The following is a 23,865-nucleotide window of genomic DNA, read 5'->3' as shown; positions in this document are numbered from 1 at the left end:
AATTCCTGCCTCTGCAATGGACTCCCTGGGTGACCTCGCTGTGCCTCAGTTTCCCCTCTGTAAAATGGAGACAGTCCCCATTTTCCTATTCTTTGTCTGCCTCCTCTATTTAGATTGCAAGCTTTTCAGGGCAGGCACTGTCTCTGACTTATGTGTATGTACAGCACCTAGCACAATAGGGCCCCAAACTCAACTGGGATCTTGGATGCTACTGTAATACCAGTAATAATAATACTGTATCAGGTCAGACTATGTTGCCCTTTTCCCCTTGATCCCAGCAGGCAGATGTATGTTCTGCACCTACCCTACCCCCACCTTGGATACTGAGTAGCCAGTGGTTCTTACCTGGACATCTGTAAAGCTTGCGTGCCTGATCTATGTCCCCTTTGCTCAGCCGAGTCCGCTGGCCGATGTGGGGTACCACCCCGTTCACATTGTATTTGGGCTTGATGGTGTCAAGGAAAACCCCCCTGGAACAAGAGCAGAGAGGGGTGAGGGGAATGGATGACACCAGCTACTCAGCTCCATAGCAAAGCGGCACCTGCGTCAGAAATTCACATTTCATCGGCTCCATGCAGGGCTCCCCTGCTGCCCAAACTGGCTGCAGAGCAGGAAAGGTTCCTGCCCTCCTCTCTGAGCACGCTGCCTCGGTAGCATGCCCAGGCCCAGTCTGAGAGCCTAAGTGAGGCTCGGTGGGCATGCAAGAGTCCAGGTCCGCTCATGTCTAAGCTGTACGTGGCCACAGCGAACGTCGCTCACTGAGCTTGGAGAGAGGCTGGAGTCAATGGAGTTATCCCAGAGATGAACATGGCCCAGACCCCGACTGGCCACACAGTCAAAGAAGGTGCCACAAAAATTCAGCCCAATTATTTCCTGGAATGACTGGCGGAGTGAAGGGAGGAGAAGTACACCAGTGGCCCGCTCAGGAGACAGTGCAGCTTCATTGTGGGAGATTTTAGGACCAAGTGGGTGGGAGAGAAAAGGTGGATGGAGAAGCAGATGGGAAGGAAAAGCACCGACAAAGGCGAGAGGAGCAGAACTCATACCACAGTAACGGCCCCAAAGGCTTCAGGGAACCCATACTAGTACTGTTACTACAGTACTATTAGTAGTGCAGTATTACAAGTAGCATTGTATATTAGAGCTAGGATTAATTAACATATTAGTATTAGAAACGGTAATAGTAGCATTAATACTCCTATCAATAGCATTGAAAACTATCTTAGAAATGTTAAGTAGCATTGGTAGTTGTATTTCTACAACTATTCTCAGCAGTGTTGCAACTTATCAATAGCATTCACAGTATTGGCTAAGCAGCAGTTCTGCAGAAAAGGATCCGGGGATTACAGTGGACAAGAAGCTGGATATGAGTCAACAGTGTGCCCTTGCTGCCAAGAAGGCTAACGGCATATTGGGCTGTATTAGTAGGAGCATTGCCAGCAGATCGACGGACATGATTATTCCCCTCTATTCAGCACTGGTGAGGCCACACCTTGAGTACTGCATCCAGTTTTGGTCTCCCCACTGCAGAAGGGATGTGGACAAATTGGAGAGAGTCCAGCGGAGGGCAATGAAAATGATCAGGGGGCTGGGGCACATGACTTATGGGGAGAGGCTGAGGGAATTGGGGTTATTTAGTCTGCAGAAGAGAAGAGTGAGGGGGATTTGATAGCAGCCTTCAATTACTTGAAGTGGGGTTCCAAAGAGGATGGAGCTTGGCTGTTCTCAGTGGTGGCAGATGACAGAACAAGGAGCAATGGTCTCAAGTTGCAGTGGGGGAGGTCTAGGTTGGATATTAGGAAACATTATTTCACTAGGAGGGTGGTGAAGCACTGGAATGGGTTACTTAGGGAGGTGGTGGAATCTCTATCCTTAGAGGTTTTTAAGGTCCGACTTAACAAAGCCCTGGCTGGGATGATTTAGTTGGTGTTGGTCCTGCTTTAAGGAGGGGGTTGGACTAGATGATCTCCTGAGGTCTCTTCCAACCCTAATATTCTATGATTTTATGAATAGCAGTATTAATATTATAGTACCATAGTGCTATACATCCTATTAGCATTGCTACGGTCAGCAGTATCGTCAGTTATCGGTAGCATTAGTACCAGCCATGGCATTGCTACGTTCAGCAGTATTGTCAGTTATCAACCAGAGGGAAGTTTGCTTTGACACCAGCCCCTTAATGGAGCTGGGGCAGCAGCTTGGGGAGCAGGAGGGAGACAATTCTGGAGGAGCTGCGCTGCTTTGGGCCAGGTTGACAGGAGACCATAACAAACACATGGCTTTAAATCAGCCATCCAGGGATAACAATCCTGAGTGTGTGGGGAAAGGTGCTGAGGGGAGGGGGCTGAAATTGAAGTAGGAGGAGTGCAACGGGCAGCAGCACCACTCCTAGCTGAGTGCAGCTGGGGGGGCGGGTCACGACGCTGTCTGTGCCGGGTCTGGCCTGGCTTGTGGGGACCACATCAAGGCAGCTGAGTCCGAACTCTCTAATACGTGGGCTTGCTTCCTCCCCTGGGACTGTGTGTGGGCATCACACACCGCGCCCCACAAAGGGTGGCACAGCTGTAAAGTTCCAGGCGGAGGTCAGCTCTGTTCTAGGGAAAAAAAGGGGCAAGCTGCTAAAAACAGCTCACACGCCCCTGTAATTAAAGTGCTCCTTGTATATGTGAAGGAAAGTGAGTCAAACAAGCTGGAAGCCCGTAGCGACGGAAGAACAGGATTGCACGCAGCTGGTGGAGGGACAGGGGCAGCTAACTCATCTGCCAGTCAGAGATTGAGACCTGGGGTGCAGTGGGAGCAGCGGGGCTGGGGTGGGGTGGTGCGGTGCCATCTTCCAATTAGGGTAAGTCTTGTGAGGGGAATGCGGTCTAATGATTAGAGCAGAGGGGGTTTGGAGCTAGGACTCCTGGGTTCTATCCCTAGCTCTGGGAGGGGAGTGGGGTCTAGTGGTGAGAGCAGAGGGGGTTTGGAGCTAGGACTCCTGGGTTCTATCCCTAGCTCTGGGAGGGGAGTGGGGTCTAGTGGTGAGAGCAGAGGAGGTCCTGCATTCTAGTTCCATCTCTGACACTGATTACATGAAGTATGTGCCTTTGGAGTGACCCGATGCATAATCCTGACCAACCAGCAGCAGCTGTACAGAACAGGGCAGCTCCCCATGGCCCTTCGCCATTTCACAACCAAACATGAAAATACACCAAAATGTAAACAAGGGTGCGGAGCTGTCATGAAACCCAGCCACCAGCAAGCAGGGCAGCCAAGACATGCTGGGAGAACCTTCGGGAGGAGCGGTGGGGGGGAAGCTTTTGTCGTCACCGGAGACCGAAACCACCAGAGGAGTGCCCTGAAGGGAGAGTGGAGAGGGATTGCTCATGGGCCAGGCTGTGGTCTGAGGGCATTATCCCACCTCTGCTCTGAGCTCATCCCACAAACAGGAGCAGGTCAGGGAAGCAGCTTCACTCCCCATCACCAAGGCAGCTGGGAAGCCCCTCGTCTCTCTCACCATCTAATCCAACTGAAGAAGGCAGCATCTTCCCCCAGACACACCATCCCGAAGGGCAAGGCTCCTGCACTCAGCTTTCCTGGAGGGCCACCCCCAGGGCCCAAACCAAAGAGACGAACACCCCCACATTCTGATAAGCCAGTGCACCCGATCCTGGGGCAACAGCAGTTTCCCCAGCAACTTTAACGGGAGCAGGATCGGGCTCAAAGTGTATTGCAGACACAGCATTGGCCCATCCTATGTCCCATGCTTTGGCGTCTATATTTCTTGCCTCTTCTTAGAAGCAACTCAACAGGGAGCAAATTCCATGGTGCCCACAGGCTGCGAGGTAGACTAAAGACAGTCAGTCAGTCAGTGTGTGTGAGAGAGAGAGAGAGAGAGAGAGAGAGAAAATAAAACAGGGCAAGGAAAAGGCAGAGAGAAAACGAGTGAGAATGTGTGTGGAAGAGGAACAGAAGACTAGTCTACACAGGGAACTTACACCAGCAAAACTCCATCTGTCAGGGATGTGAAAAATCCACACTTCTGAGAGATGTGGCCAGTGTTCCCTCTAATTTTTTATGTCCATGTGCGGGATGAATTTTGTTATGTGCACCAATATGGAGGTGATGTGTGTCACGACCCTGTGTGACATAGCACCTCCATATTAGTGCGCACAACAAAATTCATGTGGTAGGGGTGGGGCTGAGGGGTTCAGAGTGTGGGAGGGGGCTCCAGGCTGGGGTGAGGGTTGGGGTGGAGGGTTCTGGCTGGGAGGGTTCGGGGTGGAGGAGGGGGCTCAGGGCTGGGGCAGCAGGTTGAGGTTGGGGAGGAAGGGGAGGACTCTGGCTGAGGGTGCAGGCTCTGGGGTGGAGCCGGGGATGAGGGGTACGGGAGGGGGCTCAGGGCTGGGGCAGAGGATTGGGGTGCGGGCTCTGGGGTGGGGCCGGGGATGAGGGGTTTGGGCTGCAGGCTGCCCAGGGTTTGCAGTGGGGAGAGAGGACTCCCCTCAGCCCCCTTTCGCCACAGCAGCTCGGGGCTGGGGGAGAAGTGCCTCTCCCCAGCTGCGGCAGCTCTGACGGGGCTGGGCCAGGCCAAGGGAGGGGCTCCTTTTCCCTGGCTGGGGCTTAACAGGCAGCCACGTGGCCACACAGCTTAGAGGGAATTTAGGATGTGGCTATACTGACCTAACCCCTGGGGCAGATGGCGTTAGGTTGATGGAAGAATTCTTCCGTTTATCTAGCTGCTGCCTCTTAGGGACTGGGTTACTGCCATGATGGGGAAACCGCTCCCATCGCTGTCGTTAATCCACCTCTCCGAGAGCTCTGCGTAACTCGAGGGTATGGCCTTTTCACACCCCGACCCATGTCGTCGTTAAACCCACCTCCTTTTCCAGTGCAGACCAGGCCTGACGCACTGTGGCAGTGTAGACATACCCCGAGAGAGAGAAAATGAAAGAACGAGAGGAAGAGGGAACGGAGGAAAATGAAAAAGAATGAGAACCAGGCGCTGAGACAGAGAGAGGCTGTGCAAGCAGCTTGGGCTCTCTCCCCCCATAGGTCGGGACTCTGCCATTAATGAACGGAATCTTTCCCTGCTCCTGTTACCATATGGACGTGTTTAAATCTGGAAGGGGAGCATGCGGGGGGAGGGGGAGCGGGGGCTTTTATTTCTCGATGGTTTCCATCCTGTCATCTTGAGTGATCTGCAGGCATGCTTTCCTGGCCCTGTGGAGTTATTGTTACACGTTTCACCCAGTTGGCAGGGACCCTCATCTGGCAGCCAGGGCAAAGACGGGAGAGGCAACAGAATTTAAAAGAGCAGCACAAGGCAAGGCAGATGGGACATTCTCTACCAGAAGCAGCAGCAGCACCACCACCATGTGCGGCAAATCATCCTAGAGGAGCTCCATGTCCAGCCTTTTTCCTCCTCAAAAGGCTTTGGCTGGAGGTGGAAAATAAGTGATGAAATTTCAGGGCTGGCTCCACAATGAGTAACCATGGGGCGAGTTGCCAATGACCCTGGGAATATGAATCATGAGGGAGCAGCCCAAGCGTCTGTCCCATATCGAGTCCCCAGGGCGCAGCTTTCACGAAAAAAAATGTGACGAGCAACTGTGATTATGCAAAGTTCTTGATGGAGGGCCAGGACCTCTCGGCAATCAAGGCTGCTCTGGCTCTGCAGATGCCACTTCACCCAGTGATGGGCAGATGTCCAGCTTCCCAGATCAGCAGGACACTGTTCAAAAGCCTCCCCTCCTTCGGGGGTGCCTGAAGGCTTGTGTCCAACTGGTGGAGAATTCTGCAGAATTCACCCGGAATTTCCATCCTCTCCTGGTTAAGAGAAGATGGATGCGTGCATCCCCCACTGCCCTGAATTGGAGCTGAGAGTCCTCAACACCTCTGCAAAGAGGGGTCCCAAGTTGGGCACCAAAAGCCAAAGGCACCTCAAATTATTATGGTAGCGCCTAGAGATTGGGGCATCATTGAGAGGAGTTTACAACCTAACTCAGAAAAGGAAGGTGAAACAGAGAGGTGAAGTGACTTGCCCAAGGTCACCCAGACCATCAGTGGCAGAGCTGAGAACAGAACCGAGACCCCTCCCATTGGTTCAGGCTGCCCTAACTAGCGACTTTTGAAAACGTGAGCTGGTAGGACCAAGGTGCTTAGTTAGGATGCTGCAGGCTCTGATTCAGCAAAGCACTTAAGCACCTGCCCAGCTTTATGCACCTGGGTAGTCCTGCTGACGTCAGTGCAACAGACTGGGGCACATACTTCTGCACCTGCTGAATGGGGGCCTAAGCCTGGCTGGTCTCACTGAATCCGCTGACACCCAGCAGAGGAAGGGAGCCCCCATACTAACTCAGGCCTGACTCTGGACCTGACTCCTGGACCCCGTCCTGTTATACTCCATGGTAAATAGCTAGAGGGACCTGCCTCCATTACAGATAACAGGTGGTTTGGGTAGGTTTGGTTCATGCCATCTGGGGAACATTGTGTGTCTCTTACGAAAGCAAGACCCAGCAGCACGTCCCAGGCAGCATGGATGAAGCTGGCAATAGTACCGGCTGAAACATGCCAGGCAGCAACACAAACACAAGCAACGAGAAACTGCACCAGCTGCACCTTCATAGCCTGCAGTGACACACGTCTGCAAAGCACGCACCGACGGGCTCGGCCGAAAGGAATTCACAACCTGGGATTCACCTGCCGAGCCAACCTCCCCGGGGAAAAGACTGACAAGCCCAACAGCAGCAACAAAAGGAGGGATAATCTGGAGCCCACAGGCTCGGCAGAGGACATCGTCAGCTCATAGCATGCAAGGACACAACTCGCTGGGAGGTGGGCTGTGGCGCAGTGCAGTCAGGCTGCGGCGGCAAATCCAGATGTGGCGCCGCTGGCTTGCTCCCAGTGATCCGTGAGATACAGTAATTAGCGATTTGTATTTTCAAAGCCCTTTCCCTGGCTGCGGCTGTGTCAGAAGGCAAACTTCTCCTAAGGGGATTTCTCATGCATTCAATCAGGATTCAAACACGGCTTGCTGCAAGTGAGAATACATTCTGTGCATCTCTCTCTCTCTCTGCTCCAATGCGCCTCGGAGGAGACCCCAGCTTTGCGATCACAGAGGGGGTAGGAGAATCATTCACGGCATGGGAGATGGGATGAGATACACCTGACCTGCAGAAACTGGGGCTGAAGAGCAGGAAATGTTTGGTAATGAGGAAGAACCTCATGAGTTTGAAACCCAGATGGGACAAAACCCTGTAGAATATACGGCAGGGAACAATCCTGCATTGGCAAGGGCAGAAGACACAGAAGAGGCCTCAGTACTACAGCTAAATGGTTATCTTAGAGCTGGGTATCATTATTAAATAGAGCTTTCTGATTTCTCCTTCCTTCCTCTCTCTTTCCCCATGCTAGTACCGAGGCACCCTATTCTATGGCTTTCCATAATGGCTGTGGATGAGGAATTACTGAATCAGGGATGAAGAAGGGAAGCATGGGAGGCAGGTGTGTGCAGCTTGGGAGAGCATAGCCTTCTCCCCAGGACAATGAGGGGTTTTTCAGGCCCAGCGCTGCACTTCCCCTGCCTTTCTAAGGTAAACACTCAACTCCTACTCCTGACTCCTAGGAGGCAGCCGGCTGTGGCCAGCCCTTGTAAGTGCTGCCAGGACTATTTTGACAGAGTTGTTGTTTGCTTGGGCCTGCCCTGGGATGGGCTTTTACTGGAGTATTAGCTCAGGCTGATTCAGGAGCTCCCTCTGGCACAGCCCCCTGAAGGATGCTGCCTCCACATGGGACCTCGAGCAGGATGTGCCTTGAGATTCTGAAGGAATGTCCCAAAGGCACCGAGCCTCCCTGAGATGATTATTTTTCCTCTCCTCAGTGCCCTTGGCTGTAGGCTTCCCTGCTAGAGGCTGCACCTCCCAACCCATTTCCCCACCTCGTCTGCCATCAGTGGACTTCCTGCCGGGTGACCAAGGTGGCTGCTTCTCTCTCTGGCCGCTCTCCGTCTCCCCTCTGGCCACTGCACGTTGTCAGCAGCCCCGACTGCCTAATCTAGGCCAGGATTTGTGGGAGAGCTTGTGTGGGGACACTGGGCAGCACCGTCTGGGGAGCAAGAGAGACCTGTAGGGTCTGTCTGTGCCCAGATGCCTTAGGAGAATACCCTCCTGGCTTTCCCTCAGAGGGGGGAGATGGTGAACCTCCCTAGAGCCACAGCCGGCTCATCACCTGGCACACACAGACAAGGGATCCCTCCTTGGGGCTTAGGGGTCTAATTCTGCAGCTCCTCAGGAGCTGCTCACCTGCAGAAGCCTGAGTCAAGGAATTTTCTCTGCCTCTTTCTGCGAATTCCCTCCCTATTACATGCCCTGGCTTCTTTAACCCCCATCCCCCAAGAGAGGCATCTGGTCCCCTCAGGCTTCTTCCCGGGGCAGAATGGACAATTATCCTAGCCCAACCTGGCCAACAAGCCAGCAGAGAGTGCCCAACTGGGAATCTCATCCTAGCCTGTATGCCTGACGCAATGAGCGAGGCTCATCCCTGTGGCAGGTCCACAGGGCGTCAAAGAGGGCTCGAGCTTTCCCAAAGAAGTTACAGTAGGAGAGGCCAGGCCTAGACAAATTAGAGGATTGGGCCAAAAGAAATCTGATCAGGTTCAAAAAGGACAAGTGCAGAGTCCTGCACTTAGGACGGAAGAATCCCATGCACTGCTACAGACTAGGGACCGAATGGCTAGGCAGCAGTTCTGCAGAAAAGGACCTAGGGGTTACAGTGGATGAGAAGCTGGATATGAGTCAACAGTGTGCCCTTGTTGCCAAGAAGGCTAACGGCATTTTGAGCTGCATAAGTAGGGGCATTGCCAGCAGATCGAGGAACGTGATCATTCCCCTCTATTCAACACTGGTGAGGCCTCATCTTGAGTACTGTGTCCAGTTTTGGGCCCCACACTACAAGGAGGATGTGGAAAAGTTGGAAAGAGTCCAGTGGAGGACAACAAAAATTATTAGGGGGCTGGAGCAGATGACTTATGAGGAGAGGCTGAGGGAGCTGGGATTGTTTAATCTCCAGAAGAGAAGAACGAGGGGAGATTTGATAGCTGCTTTCAACTACCTGAAGGGGGGCTCCAAAGAGGATGGATCTAGACTGTACTCAGTAGTAGCAGATGACAGAACAAGGAGTAATGGTCTCAAGTTGCCCTGGGGGGAGGTTTAGGTTGGATATTAGGAAAGTCTTTTTCACTAGGAGGGTGGTGAAGCACTGGAATGGGTTACCTAGGGAGGTGGTGGAATTTCCATCCTTAGAGGTTTTTAAGGCCCGACTTAACAAAGCCCTGGCTGGGATGATTTAGTTGGTGTTGGTCCTGCTTTGATCAGGGGGTTGGACTAGATGACCTCCTGAGGTCTCTTCCAACCCTAATATTCTATGATTCTATGTGCACATGGGCTGAGCAAGTGAATGAAGCAACATCTCCTCGGACTCTTACCTGGAGAAGGTGTTCCTGGCATAGTGCATGATGCTGTCGAAATCATACGTCTCGCCCAGGGACTCCACCTCTTCGGGCTCCATCTTCAAGAAGTTATACTCCTGCCCTGCGGAAACCGGGGGAGACAGAGATATGAATAAAACAAGGGAGGCAACAGCAGGTGGGGAAGGGCTTGGGAACCTGGATAAACCTTGAGCATGGGCTGATTACTGCCAGCTACCTCCTGTGCCGGGTGTGGGGCAGAAGGGAAGGGGAGGATAGATGAAGAGAACAGTGGAGAGGAGTGTAGAAGAGAGGAGTGCAGGGGCCTTTACCTGGTTGGATGTTCTCCCGGACGATGGACACGTGGTCATCCCGGTCTGGGCGCGTGTGCTCGTGCCAGAAGCCGATGACGTGACCCAGCTCATGAACCACGATACCGAACTTGTCACAGTTTTTGCCAATGGAGATGGCCTGGGGTCCCCCTCCTCTGTGGCCCACGTAGGAGCAGCACCTGGGGTGGGTGGGGAGGAGGAATAAGAGCCCCATCGAACCCCATGCGTAGCAGGAATGAGATCAGCCAGCCAATCAGCAACTCTCCTTAACTCTTCGATCACTGCCATTTCCGAGGGCAGGGCTCACGGGGAGGTGCCGATATGCCAGTCTCCAAAGGGTTAATGGCCTTAAAGCTATGAACTTCCCTGGCGCTAAATGGCCTGGGGTTAGAGTTAGGGTTCCATCCATCATCCTAGGATCCCTAGATGGGCAGGGGTCTGCAATCACATGATGGAAGGTCGGGAGTAACCTGCGCTCGTGGGGATACCCCACCTCCTCCTCTCATGACTGAGGCACATCTGGGAGCTGGGTGGAGTAGGGAGCGCCCCGCTCTGACCGTGGGGAAATCATGACCCTTTGAATGGTTTGGAACTCAGCGGGGCCGTAAGTGTTAGCGCTGTAACGTCTCCACAAGAGGCAGCACATCTGGAAAAGCATTACCCTCTGGAAACTTTGAATGGCCTGCCCAGGTTTTATTTAAATGAGAGCCTGTGTGACTTTAACGCGAGTAGGGTCTAGTCGGAAACTGGGAAGGCTCAGCAAGTCCCACAGGGCTGAGAGGCCTGCAGCTGCCTGTGGGATGGAAAAGTGAAAGCTGGAAAAGTGAATGTCACCAGCAAGGGAGGGAAGCTGCCCCAGGTGGGGATGGGGGAACCAGTTTGGATGGAGTAAGACGTGGCCTGGATCTTTGCCTGGGACCAGTTCAGGGTTAACTCCTAAGAGCAATTGCGTTTCCTTTCTGCAGCTCTGCACTCTGGCCGGGACTGGAACTAGAAGAGCCAAAATACCACCAGGAAGGCTCCTTGGCCAGACTCCAGAGGCTCCAAGAGCTCTGACGAGGTCTGCAGGAGCATCCGTGCTGCTGGTTGCTGCTCTGAACCAAACCCCAGGATGCACCCGCCACTTGGGGCCAGCAAGGAGAACTCTGCACTCAGTGGGCCAGACTGCTCCACCTCCCCTGAAGTCATTGGACGCACCCTGGTCTATACTCCCATTAAAGTCAATGGGGAGATACTCACTGGCTTCAGCGGGAGTTGGCCAGTTCCCAATGGGATCAGAATCTGGCCCCGTGGCTCAGGATGTATGGACATTTCCTGGGTGATGGTTCTAACACCTTGCACTTTGTGACATGTCTCTCTCTCCCCTGCGATTAGAGGTGGGTCCTCGGAGAATGCCCTATGTTTGTCTACTCCTCTCCTTAAAGATTTGTGGAGTCAGCCAAAGCCACACCGGGCTGACTAGCCGCAGAGAGGCGCTTTCTCCTTTTGGAGGCCTGAATGTGCTGCCAGCAAATCAAGGTAAAATGTATACTTTAGGGCCTGATCCGGTGAGGTACTGCGCACCTCCTCTCAGCTGCTCAGTGCTCTCAGCTCAGCATGCAGGCTTCTAGCGAATCCAGCTGTCTCATTCAATAGCACACCTTATTCTATGGCTATGCATGCCTGAGGTGGAAGAGGAAGAACTGGATCTGAACAAAGCAAGCGACCAAGAAGCTGAACCCACTGTCACTTAACGAAGGGGTGAATGAATCCTAGGACCTGAGAGAGCCATGCTTTGGCATTGCTACTTATGCTGGCCAATAGGGGCTGCTCCGGAGCACGACCAAGTTCATCACTCCTGCTCCTCCACCTCTGCAGTGCACCAAGTCCCTGCTGGTTTCCCACCAAGAGGCTTCATTCCTGGGTAATGAGCAGGGCTCCTGGCTGTTACTGCCTGGCTGTGGGAGGAGGGTGGTTTCATTGCTCCTCTGTGGATTGACTCTGCTCAACCAAATATTATGCCCCAGAGGATTAATTAATAACCGTGCTTTATTGCATTTGTACCACACACAGGTACGGGAGGAGAAGGCGGCATTCACGCAGCTCCAGCACTTGGGCTGGGGGGAGCTCCAAGCAAAAGCTGCCTCCCCAGTTCACCACATCTGCTGAGCACAAGCAGCACCTGCCATGCCGGGGAGCAGCCCTCCTTCCAGCTAGAGTTGCCTTCTGCCTTGATGTGGAGATGGAACAAAGCAGGTTGGCCCCATCTTGTCTACCCAGCCTGGCCAGCCCAGGATTGATCCATGCAGTAGGCTAGCTGAAGGCCTGCAGAATCCAGCACTTCCCCTGGGGAGGCTGTTCCACAGCCTGATACATCTCCCTGTCAGGAAACATTTGCTGAGAGCCAGCCTTCATTTTCCCTTGCTTAATTTCATCTTATTTCAGCCCCCACCCCAAAGACTCTCCTCCTTTCTCGCTGACTATGCAGACAGCTATCGCATCCCCCACCTACTTTTCACTGCTGCTTCACCAGAATAATCAGACTGGGTTGTTTGAATCCATCCTCATTGTTCTACCATATTTTCCAATTTGCAGGCATATGCACACTGTGTACAAACGGGTCTGTGAATCACAGGAACATAGGGACCACCTAACTAGGTCAAAGCAGAGCTCCACCTAACCAAGAGCATGGTCTCCAGCAGTGACCAGCACCAGGTGTTTCAGAGGATGGTGCATGAAACTCTGCAAAAGGCCAATGTGGGATACCCTGCCCTCCAAGAAGGGATAACCTGCCCTGAAGCATGAAGATTTCTCTCTCTTCCCAAGCTCTTGTTTTATTTTTTTCTTACTACTAGGACTCTGACTAGTCTTATTATCCATATAAAAATCTCCAATCCTTTTTTCAACCTGCTAAACTCTTGGCCTCAAATATATCATGTGGCAATGAGTTCCACAGCGTAACTGTGAGGCAATGTGTTTCCTCTTATCCTGCCAGGAGGGCCAACTTGGGCAACCCCAATATGTATTGCTGTATTGAAAGGATCTTTGCACCCAACTCCTTAAAAAAGAAATTCCCAAATCAGGCACAAAGGGTTAGATCCTCAAAGTAATGTAGGTGCCTAAGTTCCATTTATTTCAATGGGAGTTAGGTGCCTAAATACCCTTTGAGGATCAGGACCAAAGTTTCTACTGAGCTAGGACACAGCAAACTCGGCTAGGCAGTGTTTCAATGCCAAGATACCTAACTGGGTCTAATTAGTGCTCCCACAAGCCACCACTCTGTTCACCGGCAGCTGAGTGTCATCGCACAGGGGAGGAGTCCATCTCTACCTCTGACAAATGGATTCCTGCCACATCTGGCCCCAGAGCCTAACCTCCCCCAACCTGGCACTAGAGCAGAGCACTGACACACTCTGCATCTGGAAAGGATCGCTGCGTACCAGCTGAACGATCACAAGCAGTGACCCCAACAGACGGGACTGCACCGGAATGGCACATGTGGTCTGCTTCTAGCACTGGGCCTGGGCCTGCAGCAAGAAGACCTGTTAACTTTAATGAGACCGTCTGGGTAGGCAAGGGCTGCAGGATTGGACCCCATAGCATGCAATGGTATATTATGGACCTGCTCTTTCAAATGAGGGAGAGTCAGATAAGCAGCATAGTCTAGTGGTTAAGGTACTAGAGTGGGACTCCAGAGATCCGCGTTCTATCCCTGGCTCTGCCACTGCGCTGCTGGCTGACCTTGGACAAGTCACTGCCCTGCTCTATGCCTCAGTTTCCACTCCTACTTTTTGTCTAGTCCTGTCTTTTCCGATTGTAAGCTCTTGGGGGCAGGGACTGACTCTCACCATGTGCATGTACAGCACCTAGCACAGAGGGGGCCCCAACACAGATTGTGGCTTTTAGGCCTTGCTGTAATGAAAAGAATAAAATTTCCACTGGCTGCCTGCAACTTGAAGGCCTGATTCTCTCCTCACTTTTACCCTACGTAGCTACTTGACTTCAGCAGAGTTACACCAGTGTGAGAGGAGAGTCAGGTCCTTTGTACGCAATGCCAAGCCAGGCACCCACATTTCAAACTTGGCTCATAATTTTCTGCCACCTTTCCTCTGAATTCCGATTTGCCAATGTCCTTTATAATTAAAATCATGATTCTTAATCCAAGGCCCTCCTTTCGCCCCTTCCATTGGAGGATCTCAAAGCACTTGATAGAACGAGTCCTCCCAGTCCCCTGCGGGGGCAGGCCCATGCTGTCATCACTACTGGGCAGATGTGGAAACTGAGGTCCTGGGTGGCAAAGTGATGTGCCCAAGGCCACCCAACAAGTCAGAAGCGGATTAGCGCACAAGTGCTTTAATCACTAGGCAATGCTGCCCTACTTGTTAGGCTGGGGTTTCCAAAGGGGTCCTATGGGAGCTCAGTTTCTATTGAATTTCAAAGTGAAGTAGGTACCTAACTCCCCTGGACTACTTTGAAAATCTCAGGCTCAGTTCCCAGTTTGGGCAATTCTGTCCAGGGCACAATGTCTCCCTGGGCTCCAGTGAACGAGAACCACCTCCCGCCCGGCAGCGGCCTTAGCCCCACTCACCCACATGGCCTGTGCGTGAACACTATGTAGCTCTCCTCAGCATTGCGCTCCAAGAACGTGACGCAGGTGTGCTTCTCCCAATGGCGCATGGCCTGCCGGAAAATTGCCCGCTGGCTGCCTGCAAGAGAGGCAGGAGGAGACCAGGAGTTCAGCTCCTTACACTCTAAGCCCCATGGGCTTTTTGTTCTCTGTTTGTACAGCACCTAACACCAGGGGGCCCTGGGCCATAACTAGAGCTCCCAGGTGCTACAATAATAAATAATCACAATAGGCCCTGCTGAGGTGGGTGAGGAGCAGCACAGGAACACATCTGAGCCGGACCTGTCGCAGGGGTCCTACAGCACCTGACAGAGCAACGTGTGGATTTTCAAAGGAGCCCAGCACCCAGCAGTTCCTGTTGTTCTCAGTGGAAGCAGTTGCATGCACAATCCACAGGTCTCTTACCAAGGGAGGTAAGAGTCATCATTAGGGCTTTACCAAATTCACGACCGTGAAAAATGCGTCACAGACCATGAAATCTGGTCTTTTGTGTACAGTAACTTTCCACTTAGCATCCTCTCGCTTAACGTTGTTTCGATCTTACGTCCCTGGTCAATTACAGCACACGCTCCATTTAAAATTGTGCAATACTTCGCTATAACGTCGTTTGGCTGCCTGCTTTGTCCACAGCTGGCAGCCCCCTATCAGCTCACTTATGCCCCCCCCCCCCAGCGCCTCCCACCCGCCGGCAGACCCCACGGATCAGCGCCTTCCCCTTCCTCCCCCCGCCTCCTGCCCGCGGCAATCAGCTGGTTTGCGGCGTTCAGGAGGGAGGGTGGAGGAGCGAGGACTCGAGGCGCAGGCTCCCCCTCCCTCCCCTCCTTCCTGAACACCACAAGCCAGCTGATTGCCCCGGGCAGGAGGCAGGGGAGGGAGGGGGGAGAAGTGAGGACATGGCGTGTGGCGTTAAGGGGGAGAAGGGGGGAAGAAGAGGTGGGTTAAGGATGGGGGTTTGGGGGAAGGGGTGGCGAGGGCAGGCTGAGGGTTGAGCCCCCCGCCCCTGGTGCTTGCAGAGTAGGGGAAGCTGCCGCTGCTGCTGCGCAACATGCTTCTCCTAGCCTACAGCATCTTCAGCCTCCTTGCCTGCCTCATTGTCTCCAGTGCCAGTGGACTGTGCTTGTGTGGGGTAAGGCGAGGACACCTCCAAACTATAGTACTGTACTGCACTCTATGGCAAAAAAAAAAAAATCCCTGGAACCTAACCCACCCACCCCCCATTTACATTCATTCTTATGGGGAAATTGGATTCGCTTAACATCGTTTCACTGAAAGTCGCATTTTTCAGGAACATAACTACAACGTTAAGTGAGGAGTTACTGTACTTTTACCCTACACCATACAGATTTCACCAGCATTTCTCAAACTGGGAGTCCCGACCCAAAAGGAGGTCACCGGGGGGCGGGGGGGGCAGAGAGAGGGTTTACAAGGTTATTGTAGGGGGTCATGATATTGCCTGCCTTACTTCACTGCTGCCTTCAGAGCAGGGCCGGCTCCAGGGTTTTGGCCGCCCCAAACAGCCACAAAAAAAAAAAGCCGCAATCGCGATCTGCGGCGGCAATTCGGCGGGAGGTCCTTTGCTCCCAGCGGGAGTGAGGATCACCGAATTGCCGCCAAATACCTGGACGTGCCACCCCTCTCCGGAGCAGCCGCCTCAAGCACCTGCTTGCCAGGCTCGTGCCTGGAGCCGGCCCTGCTTCAGAGCTAGGTGGCCAGAGAGCGGCGGCTTCTGGCCAGGCGCTCAGCTCTGAAGGCAGTCCCCGCCAGCAGCAGCACAGAAGTAAGGGTGGCAATACCATACCATGCCATCCTTACTTCTGCACTGCTGCTGGTGGCAGGACTGCCTTCAGAGCCAGGCTCCTGGCCAGCAGCTGCCACTCTCCGGCCACCCAGCTCTGAAGGTAGCAGCACCGCCAGCAGCATAGCAGAAGTAAGGATGGCAATACCGCAACCCCCCTACAATAACCTTGTTACCCCCCTCATCCCTTTTGGGTCAGGACCTCTACAGTTACAACACTGTGAAATATTTAAGTATCTGAAATCATGACATTTTTTAAATCCTATGACTGTGAAATTGACTGGGCCCTAGTCATCATCAGCCCCATTTTAACAGACTGGGAAACTGATGCACATGGAGGGGAAGCCACTCAGAAAGTCCCATAGCAAGTTGAGAGCAGAGCTCGGAATAGAACCCAGGTGTCCTGATGCCCAATCCCTTGCTCTAACCACTGGACCGCACTGCTGCCATGTCAGAGCCCTTCTCTCCTCAGCAATAGAGGGTGAGAAAGGAAAACAGCCTGGCAAGGAAATGTGCGCTCCAGGCGTACTGAGCCGGGGGGCCCAGCACGTGCCGATCACCCCCACTCACCACTGAAGTTCCCGCTGATCACGTAGGGAATGACCCCATCCGGCCACACCCTCTCATGACGGGAAGTGGCAGCACGGCGGCTTCGAGACCGCATCTGGCCCCGCCTCCATTGCCTCTTCTGCTGCCTCCTGGACTTCGGGCTGGTGCTGTTGGTGCTGATTCCTGGGGGCATGAGAGCAGCGAAGGCAGGGGGTGTGACCATGGAAGCATCTCATTTAGTCCTGGTGACCTGACTGTCCCCAGGCCAAATTCCTCCCTGGTGTAACACCACTGACTTCAGTGACGCCAGCGATGGACCTGGCCCAACGAACCCAACACACCAGACCGATCAATAATCCCTGCTCCATTACATCTGTTCTGGGGTGATGAATCCAAGGCCCAGTTTGAGGTCATGAGAACAGGGACTACGATGAGACCACCGAACTCATTTCAGGAATGAGTCTACATCACACTTCACAGTGGAAAGCCAGGATGTGACCACCCCGCTAGCCCAGATTATAGGCAGGATGGACTAATTACTCGTCTAGCATGGCCTTCGCCAAAGCCACCAGTTCTCTACAGCGCCGAGGAGATAGCGGCTTTGGTCCCTCTTGAGCTGGATCGGGTCGGGGCAGAGCAGAGGCCAGCTAGTGCCCCCGGGATCTCAAGCGACGTGTGCTTGGCTTGGGAATCACAGCCGTTCCAAAATTTTGCCTGTCTCTGTAAGAAAATGAAATAAAAGCAGCTGGGGCACACCAAGTTCTTTGCCTCCAAATAGTCTGGAATGCTGCCATCAAAGGGCTCATGGAAGATGCTACCTGTCGGGATGGGCCAGGGTTGCGATGGGACATGGCGTGGCCAAGGCCGCACAGACGGGCCTCCTGGCAAGGAGACAGGGCACGGGGCTTGCTGATTTCGCGACGGACAGTATCCAAGACAGGAGTCAAAGGAGAGCGAGTTGCCACAAAGCCGCCCCCACGTCTGTGGGAAGAGCGTAGGCACTGGGGTTATGCTGTGTCCTTAGCTCTGCCCTGGGACCAGGGCCGGCTCCAGGCACCAGCGGAGCAAGCAGGTGCTTGGGGCAGCCAATTCAAAGGGGCGGCACTCTGTCCGGTGTCGGGGCGGCACGCCTGGTTCTTCAGCGGAAATTTGGCGACAGGTCCCTCACTCCCTCTCTTCCTCTTTGAGCTGCTGCCAAATTGCTGCTGAAGAGGAAGAGAGGGAGGACCCGCCGCCAAACTGCCGCAGAAGAAGCAGCACGGTTGAGCTGTCGCTGAAGTCCTGCCGCTAGTTTTTTTGTTTGGTTTTTTTTGCCACGTGGGGCGGTAGAAAAGCCGGAGCCGGCCCTGCCTGGGACCCCCGACTGGTTCATAGGAAGAGATTTTTCAAGAGTGACTTTGGATGCCCAATTCAAGATGCTGTAAAGGGGCCAGTCACCAGAGGGCAGGGGCTCAACACTGTCTGAAAGTCAGGCCCCTTTGGATGGTCTCGGACCAAGCACCTGAGAACAGAGGTATCTCAAGGACTAATCACTTTACAGAATGTCAGCCAGAACGGACCATGGGGCCCACTTTGGTGCATGAGGTAGGAGAAACTACAGATGGAGAAAACCTGTTAGTTCCCGACTGGTCCATTGCCCCCAGGGCCCATGGCAGGACTGCCCCCTCTATTTCCCAGCGCTTTGCCTAGCCCGGCTATTACAGTTCCAAGCAATGGGGCATCTGCTCTTCTCTTTGGGGAGAGTCTCCCCACAGCCTAATAGATCCCACTGCCAGGGAGACAGCAAGACTCGAGGATAGATCCCCAGGAACTCCAGGGGAATGTGAATGGTTAAACAGCCTATGGGAATTGGCCCTGGTGAGCTGGGGTACCTTTGTCTTATCCCAAACGGACGTGCAGCCTGCAAATATTATCAGTGGACCCACGCCAGAGGTGGTGGCTCCCTTTTCAATTTGTCTCAGGACTAGCAGCTGAGCTAACAGTGGAGCAGCTTGCAGGGTAATGACCCCTGCCTCTCAGCAGGACGGGTGGTAGGGTCTATGCAATCCTTCAGTCCTGGCCAGGCTGTTCTGTTTATCTTCGGTGCGGGACGGGAAGGATGAAAGAAAGGCAGGAGAACAGGGCTGGGGAGCCCAGCCGTTAGGGTTGCACCAAATGGCTCCTGTGCACAAGTCACTAGTTAAAGGCCTGTGGTGAACAGAGCTAGAACAGGAGGGTCTGTGATTTGTATGTGACACAGAAAGAGAATCCTGGAGATGGGGACGTGTCCTTCCTACTGTGGCTCTCAGGGCTAAACCAGCGAGCTCTTTGGGGGCAGGGATTATCCCTTTGTTCTGCGTTCGTACATTGCCCAGCACAATGGGTCTTGGTCCAGGGCCTGGGCTCCTAGGTGTATGGATACTACAAATAATCATGATATCAAGCATCTGAAGATGAGGGGGGGAGGAATTAAATCTCTTCTACATCTTGCTCCTTTTAAGAGAGCTACAAGATAGGCCCCACCAGAGGCAACCAGGACATGAATAATAAGCCTCTGTGCTTCCTATCACTCGAGCTCAAAGCACTGTGTCAAGACGGGCCAGTGTTGCGATATCCATTTCCAAACTGAGTCACACAGGTGACATGACTCACCCAACATCATGCAGTATAGCAGTGGCAGAGCTGGGAACTTGGGGCTGGAGGGCACTTAGTAATCCTACCAAATAACGAGAACTGTGAAAGACTTTGGCAACGCCCCTCTTCTCCAACCCCCGTATGTGGTGCATCTAAAGGAAGCACCAGGAAGGGACCACAGTAAAGAGCTCTGTCAGCTGAGCATTCGCTACCGCTCTGAAGGTGCTACTGTACCTGAGGTGTTGGTGGCTGTTTTCTTGACGGTGCGGCGTTTGAGGTCCACAAGTCGGTCCACTTGGAATAACCTGAGATCCTCCTCGTCCAACGCTATGTCTCCCAGAAAGGCAGCTGGAAAACGGAAAAGGGGACAGGCCGGTTATGGGGCAGAAGTCATCGGGGTTTTAATTCTGCTGCCCTTCGAGGGTAGGCGTTTTATAAGGGGAAAGCTGGAGTTTGCAGTCATGGGATATTATTCAAGCTGACCGGTTGGGAAGGATCAAGAAAAAGATCAGATACTCAGGCCTGGGTTTTCAAGTGTCCTGCAGCCACTGCTGGGCCAGATTTTCAAAAGAGCTCAGCTCCCATTGCAATGGTACGGGTGAAATGTCCCAGCACGTGGCCTTTTGCAGCACGTATGTCCCACTGAAGGTAGAAAACGGGGACTTTCAGGGTTTCAGTGATGCACAGGGTTTGTTCTGGCCCTCTGTCACCAGGAAGGCTAAGACCAGCACCTAGCTGCCAGAGCAATCAATGCTCTAGAAACGGGGCTTTGGGTCTTGGTTCCAGGGTCCCATATGGTCCCATAATCATAGCCCAAGTAGGAGGGGCAGGAAAGTGACGGACAACTGGTGATGACTTGTAGGCATCACAAGACTGCTCTTGTGATTCTGTCACAGAGTCTCGCTATATTTGGTGTGTTTCTCAAGGCACTTTCTAACCACAGATGAACATGGTTAGGTGAGAATCTCCACTTTCATTAAAAAAAAAAAAAAGGAAGTTTCTAGCACTTATGGCTGCAGAGAAAAGCTTGAAAACAGGACCCAAATACACTCTAAAGGCCCAGACGTAAAGAGGTAAAGAAAAAGAACCCAACAGTTGCTGGTTTTTTTCCCTCCAAATCTCATGATTTGTAAACCAGTCCCATGATTTTTGGGACACAACTCATGATTTATACAGGCTTGACATTAGCGATACTGCCAGCATATATTTATTCTCCAGGATTATTAGTTCATAACATTCCACTGGACCCTTCTGAAAAGAACAAAGAGGCAGGGGGCAAAAGACTGGAGACCCGATTCTCCATTGCCCCGTGCAGCCATATTTACTCCAGCACAACAGGGTGTCAAACGCTACCCTTTGGAACTGGCATCTTACAGCCACTTGGCACTGGTGCAAATGACTGCACAAAGTGGACAATGCAGGATCAGGCCCCTGGACGTGCAGCTCAGAGGGTGCCTAATGGATACAGAGATTCCAGGGCCAGACGGGAACACTGTGATAAATCACAGGGCAGAGAATTCCACCCAGTAGCTCGGTGAGTTAGGAGCCCAGTGCACACGCTCTAGTCTGTTGGGTTCTCATTGCTGCCAGTAAACCGAGCTCAGATCAACCGTACTTCCTTAGCCGCACAGCAGCTGCAGACTGCCCTGCAGGTTTGGGTCGGGGCACATTTGCCAGCTCACAAGGGACACTGATAACCATTGTAAACGATGGGGGGGGCAGTATTTGGTGTCCCATGACCTGCCCCTGGATTCTCTTGTGCACAGGTACCCAGCCCATGTCACAATCCCAGATAACCGACCTCAGAAAACACAGCACCGGGGCAAAGTGCAGCTCCAGTCCAGGGATAACTAAGCCAGATTCTCTCTCCGTTTCCCCTCCTGCCCAGCCTCTCCTGAGTCCCAGGACAGGAAAGGTGAGGAGTTAATCTTCACCTCAAATGCACCTCCGAAAGAATGCAGCAGGCTTTTCCTCTCTTCCCCCCCCTCTATAAAACGAAAACGCAGTGTGTGCAGGGAACGCAGCAACAAAGATGACTGATGGAGATGGAGCACCCACTGGTGCTCTGTGCCCCACCAATGTGTCCATTCACCAGCTCTGCTGGCAGCAGGGATGCTCAGACATCTGGTTTGGATACAACAGGCCTCAGGACTTTTTTATTAATTATTATTACACAAATTGTTTTAACCTGGAGCTTCTTTTGCAAGTTCCCTCTTTGCACCCTCCTTTTTCTTTGTGTCTCCACACACACGCCAGTCTACAGCCAAGGGATACTCAAATAACCTCGGCTTCCTCTGCCAAAGAGAATAGAAACCATATGGTACAACAACTGAGAGATCACTGGTGCAAACACGGCCTCTGCCTCCCTCCTTCCCCACAGCGAGCCTGGATTCAGCTCCTTTGCACGATGGACACTGCGGACAGCAGCACCAGAGTCACAATGGAGGCCCTCAGAGGCGGGGGGAGGGGCCCTGTGCCTGATTCGCCAGCCTGGGGTGAGAGGCAGTGGGGCTCCAACATTCACAGGGTAGATGGGGCCCAAGCTGCAAAGTCTGGATTCAGATTTTAAACACATTTTCAGTTTGGATCTAAGTTTGGGGCTGTCCTGGTATAAAGATTAGTGGCCCAAGTGCATTGTTCAGATCTGGGAACTGATCCAGTGGTTTGGTTCGGGTCCATCAGGAGCTGCGAGCCAACCCCTGAGCTCACGGCGCAGCCCCCATTCAGGCAAATCTCACTACAACCACTGGGAGTCTCGCCTGGGTAAGGAAGACCCAGAAGATTTGTCCCCATGTGTAGAATGAAATTCACCCCTGAGCAGAGAACCCACAAGGCTAGGCACCACTTTAGTCCTACTTAAGCCCTCAAAATTGGGCCTTGCCTCGTACATAGGCCTAGTCCTGGCCCAGTGCACAGTGGGTGTGGGGAATTTGACCCCCAGAGAAGATGCAATATCCGGCCTCCTGACTACAAGGGCAATTCTACAGTAGCAAGCTCTCCAAGCATCGCAGTAGAGCTCTGGGTGGTTAAGAACCACACTGCACCATGCAAGCAGATAATGCCAGTCAATCCTCTGTGTAGAACACACCTAGAATGGAAGCCACAGCTAGGTGATGGAACGATCCCAATACGTGACAGCAGAGTTTGGGATGCACAGAATGGGGACACCTATTGCATGTGGTAGGAGAAAAGAGACGAGGGAATCCCAGTATCCAGCTTCTGAAATCCATTATTACTATTTATCATGTTTATTACAGTAGCATCTAGGGACCAACCAAGAATGGGGCCCCATTGTGCTGGGCACGGTCAAACACAGAGTACCAGGAAGTCCTTTTCCCAGAGCAGCCTACAATTTAAATAGACCCAGAGCCAGTTCAGAATGATCCTTCTTGTGTTTAAAACCCTTGTTCCTGCTGTTATCACACACCTGGTCTCTCTCTCTGCTCCTTTCCCTCCCCTTGCCCAGCTCGTACCCTGGGCCTGCACTTCTGCACTAGTGAAGCTACCCCAGTGACTGGCTTCTAATAGCTGGAATCGCCAGGGTAAACAAAGCCTGCGCTGTATGCTGCATACAGGGGGACCCTGGGAGTAACCTAATCTTGAAAGGATATAACTTGCATTGCCACAGGGGGAAAAAACAGTGCTAAAAGCAACAGGATGGTTTCTGGCCAAAGGAGGCTGAGAAAGAATCCCCCAGACTTAACAATTGGCTTGGCAGATGGCTTTTTCCTCCTCCCTCCATTTCCTTCCCCTGGAAAAGCCATCTAGGCTCTCCTCTTTGCTGCATAGATGGAATCCACATACAAACCCTGGTGGGGGCTGCATCTCAGAGAGACACCATCAACACTCAGCCAGCCAGCCCTGGGATGGTGATTCAGCTCAGTTATAGGAATTTGGCACAACCGTCTGCCTTGGGGGCCAGACTTTCACTGAAACACCCTGAGCAGGTCTGGGGTTTAGGTCATTTACCTTGTTCCTATAAGAGCCCAGTGTCGAAAGATGAATGTAGATTGCAAGCTCTTTGGGGCAGGGACCATCCATCTCTATGCTCTGTGTTTGCACAGTGCCTGGCACAATGGGGCTGGTCCATGAACAGGGAGCTGCAGACTGCATGAGGCAGTGTCTTGCCCTTCCCTCTACAATACAATCAATGGGCAGCCACAGTCCATGTTAGAATCATTTGAATGGGAAAGCAGCCAGCGCAGTGGAATGAGGAGGACAGAATCATAGGATTTAGGGAAATAAGCCACCTCCTCCTGCATTTCTAGCTTACCAAGATTTTCTGGCTCCAAGGAAAAGGTGGCGGAGAGAGTAATAAAAATGAAAAACAAGGTGACAGGATCAGTTAACGCGTAAGGAAAGGTGATGCCCAGTCCCTGCTTTGATGCAATTAACATCTTTAATTATGAAAATGAGGCCGGACAATTAGGGTAACTCAAGAAAACCAAAAAGCCTTCTGAATATTGGGCTAGAATCAGATTCCAACCCTGAGATGAACGTGGTACCTGCCCACTTTTACGAT

The 23,865-nt window shown here is 52.7% G+C and overlaps 1 protein-coding gene across 3 annotated transcripts in view; it reads right to left on the bottom strand.

Annotated features, from left to right (window-relative positions):
* The window catches only part of BMP1 (bone morphogenetic protein 1), an 85,131-nt gene that overhangs the window by 28,230 nt on the left and 33,036 nt on the right, over nucleotides 1–23,865 (bottom strand). For all 3 annotated transcript variants that reach the window (XM_054018501.1, XM_054018502.1, XM_054018503.1), the window contains exons 2-7: nucleotides 19,578–19,691; nucleotides 16,752–16,913; nucleotides 14,348–14,465; nucleotides 9,781–9,959; nucleotides 9,467–9,572; nucleotides 346–470 (exon numbers count right to left, since the gene is read on the bottom strand). In XM_054018501.1, coding sequence (XP_053874476.1) covers nucleotides 346–470; nucleotides 9,467–9,572; nucleotides 9,781–9,959; nucleotides 14,348–14,465; nucleotides 16,752–16,913; nucleotides 19,578–19,691 — 804 coding nt within the window. The remainder of the gene's footprint in view (nucleotides 1–345; nucleotides 471–9,466; nucleotides 9,573–9,780; nucleotides 9,960–14,347; nucleotides 14,466–16,751; nucleotides 16,914–19,577; nucleotides 19,692–23,865) is intronic.

The sequence above is a fragment of the Malaclemys terrapin genome, chromosome 2 (assembly GCF_027887155.1).
Source record: "Malaclemys terrapin pileata isolate rMalTer1 chromosome 2, rMalTer1.hap1, whole genome shotgun sequence".
NCBI lineage: Eukaryota > Metazoa > Chordata > Testudines > Emydidae > Malaclemys > Malaclemys terrapin.
Note: the sequence above shows the minus strand (reverse complement) of the source record. Positions and strands in the feature narration are given on the sequence as shown.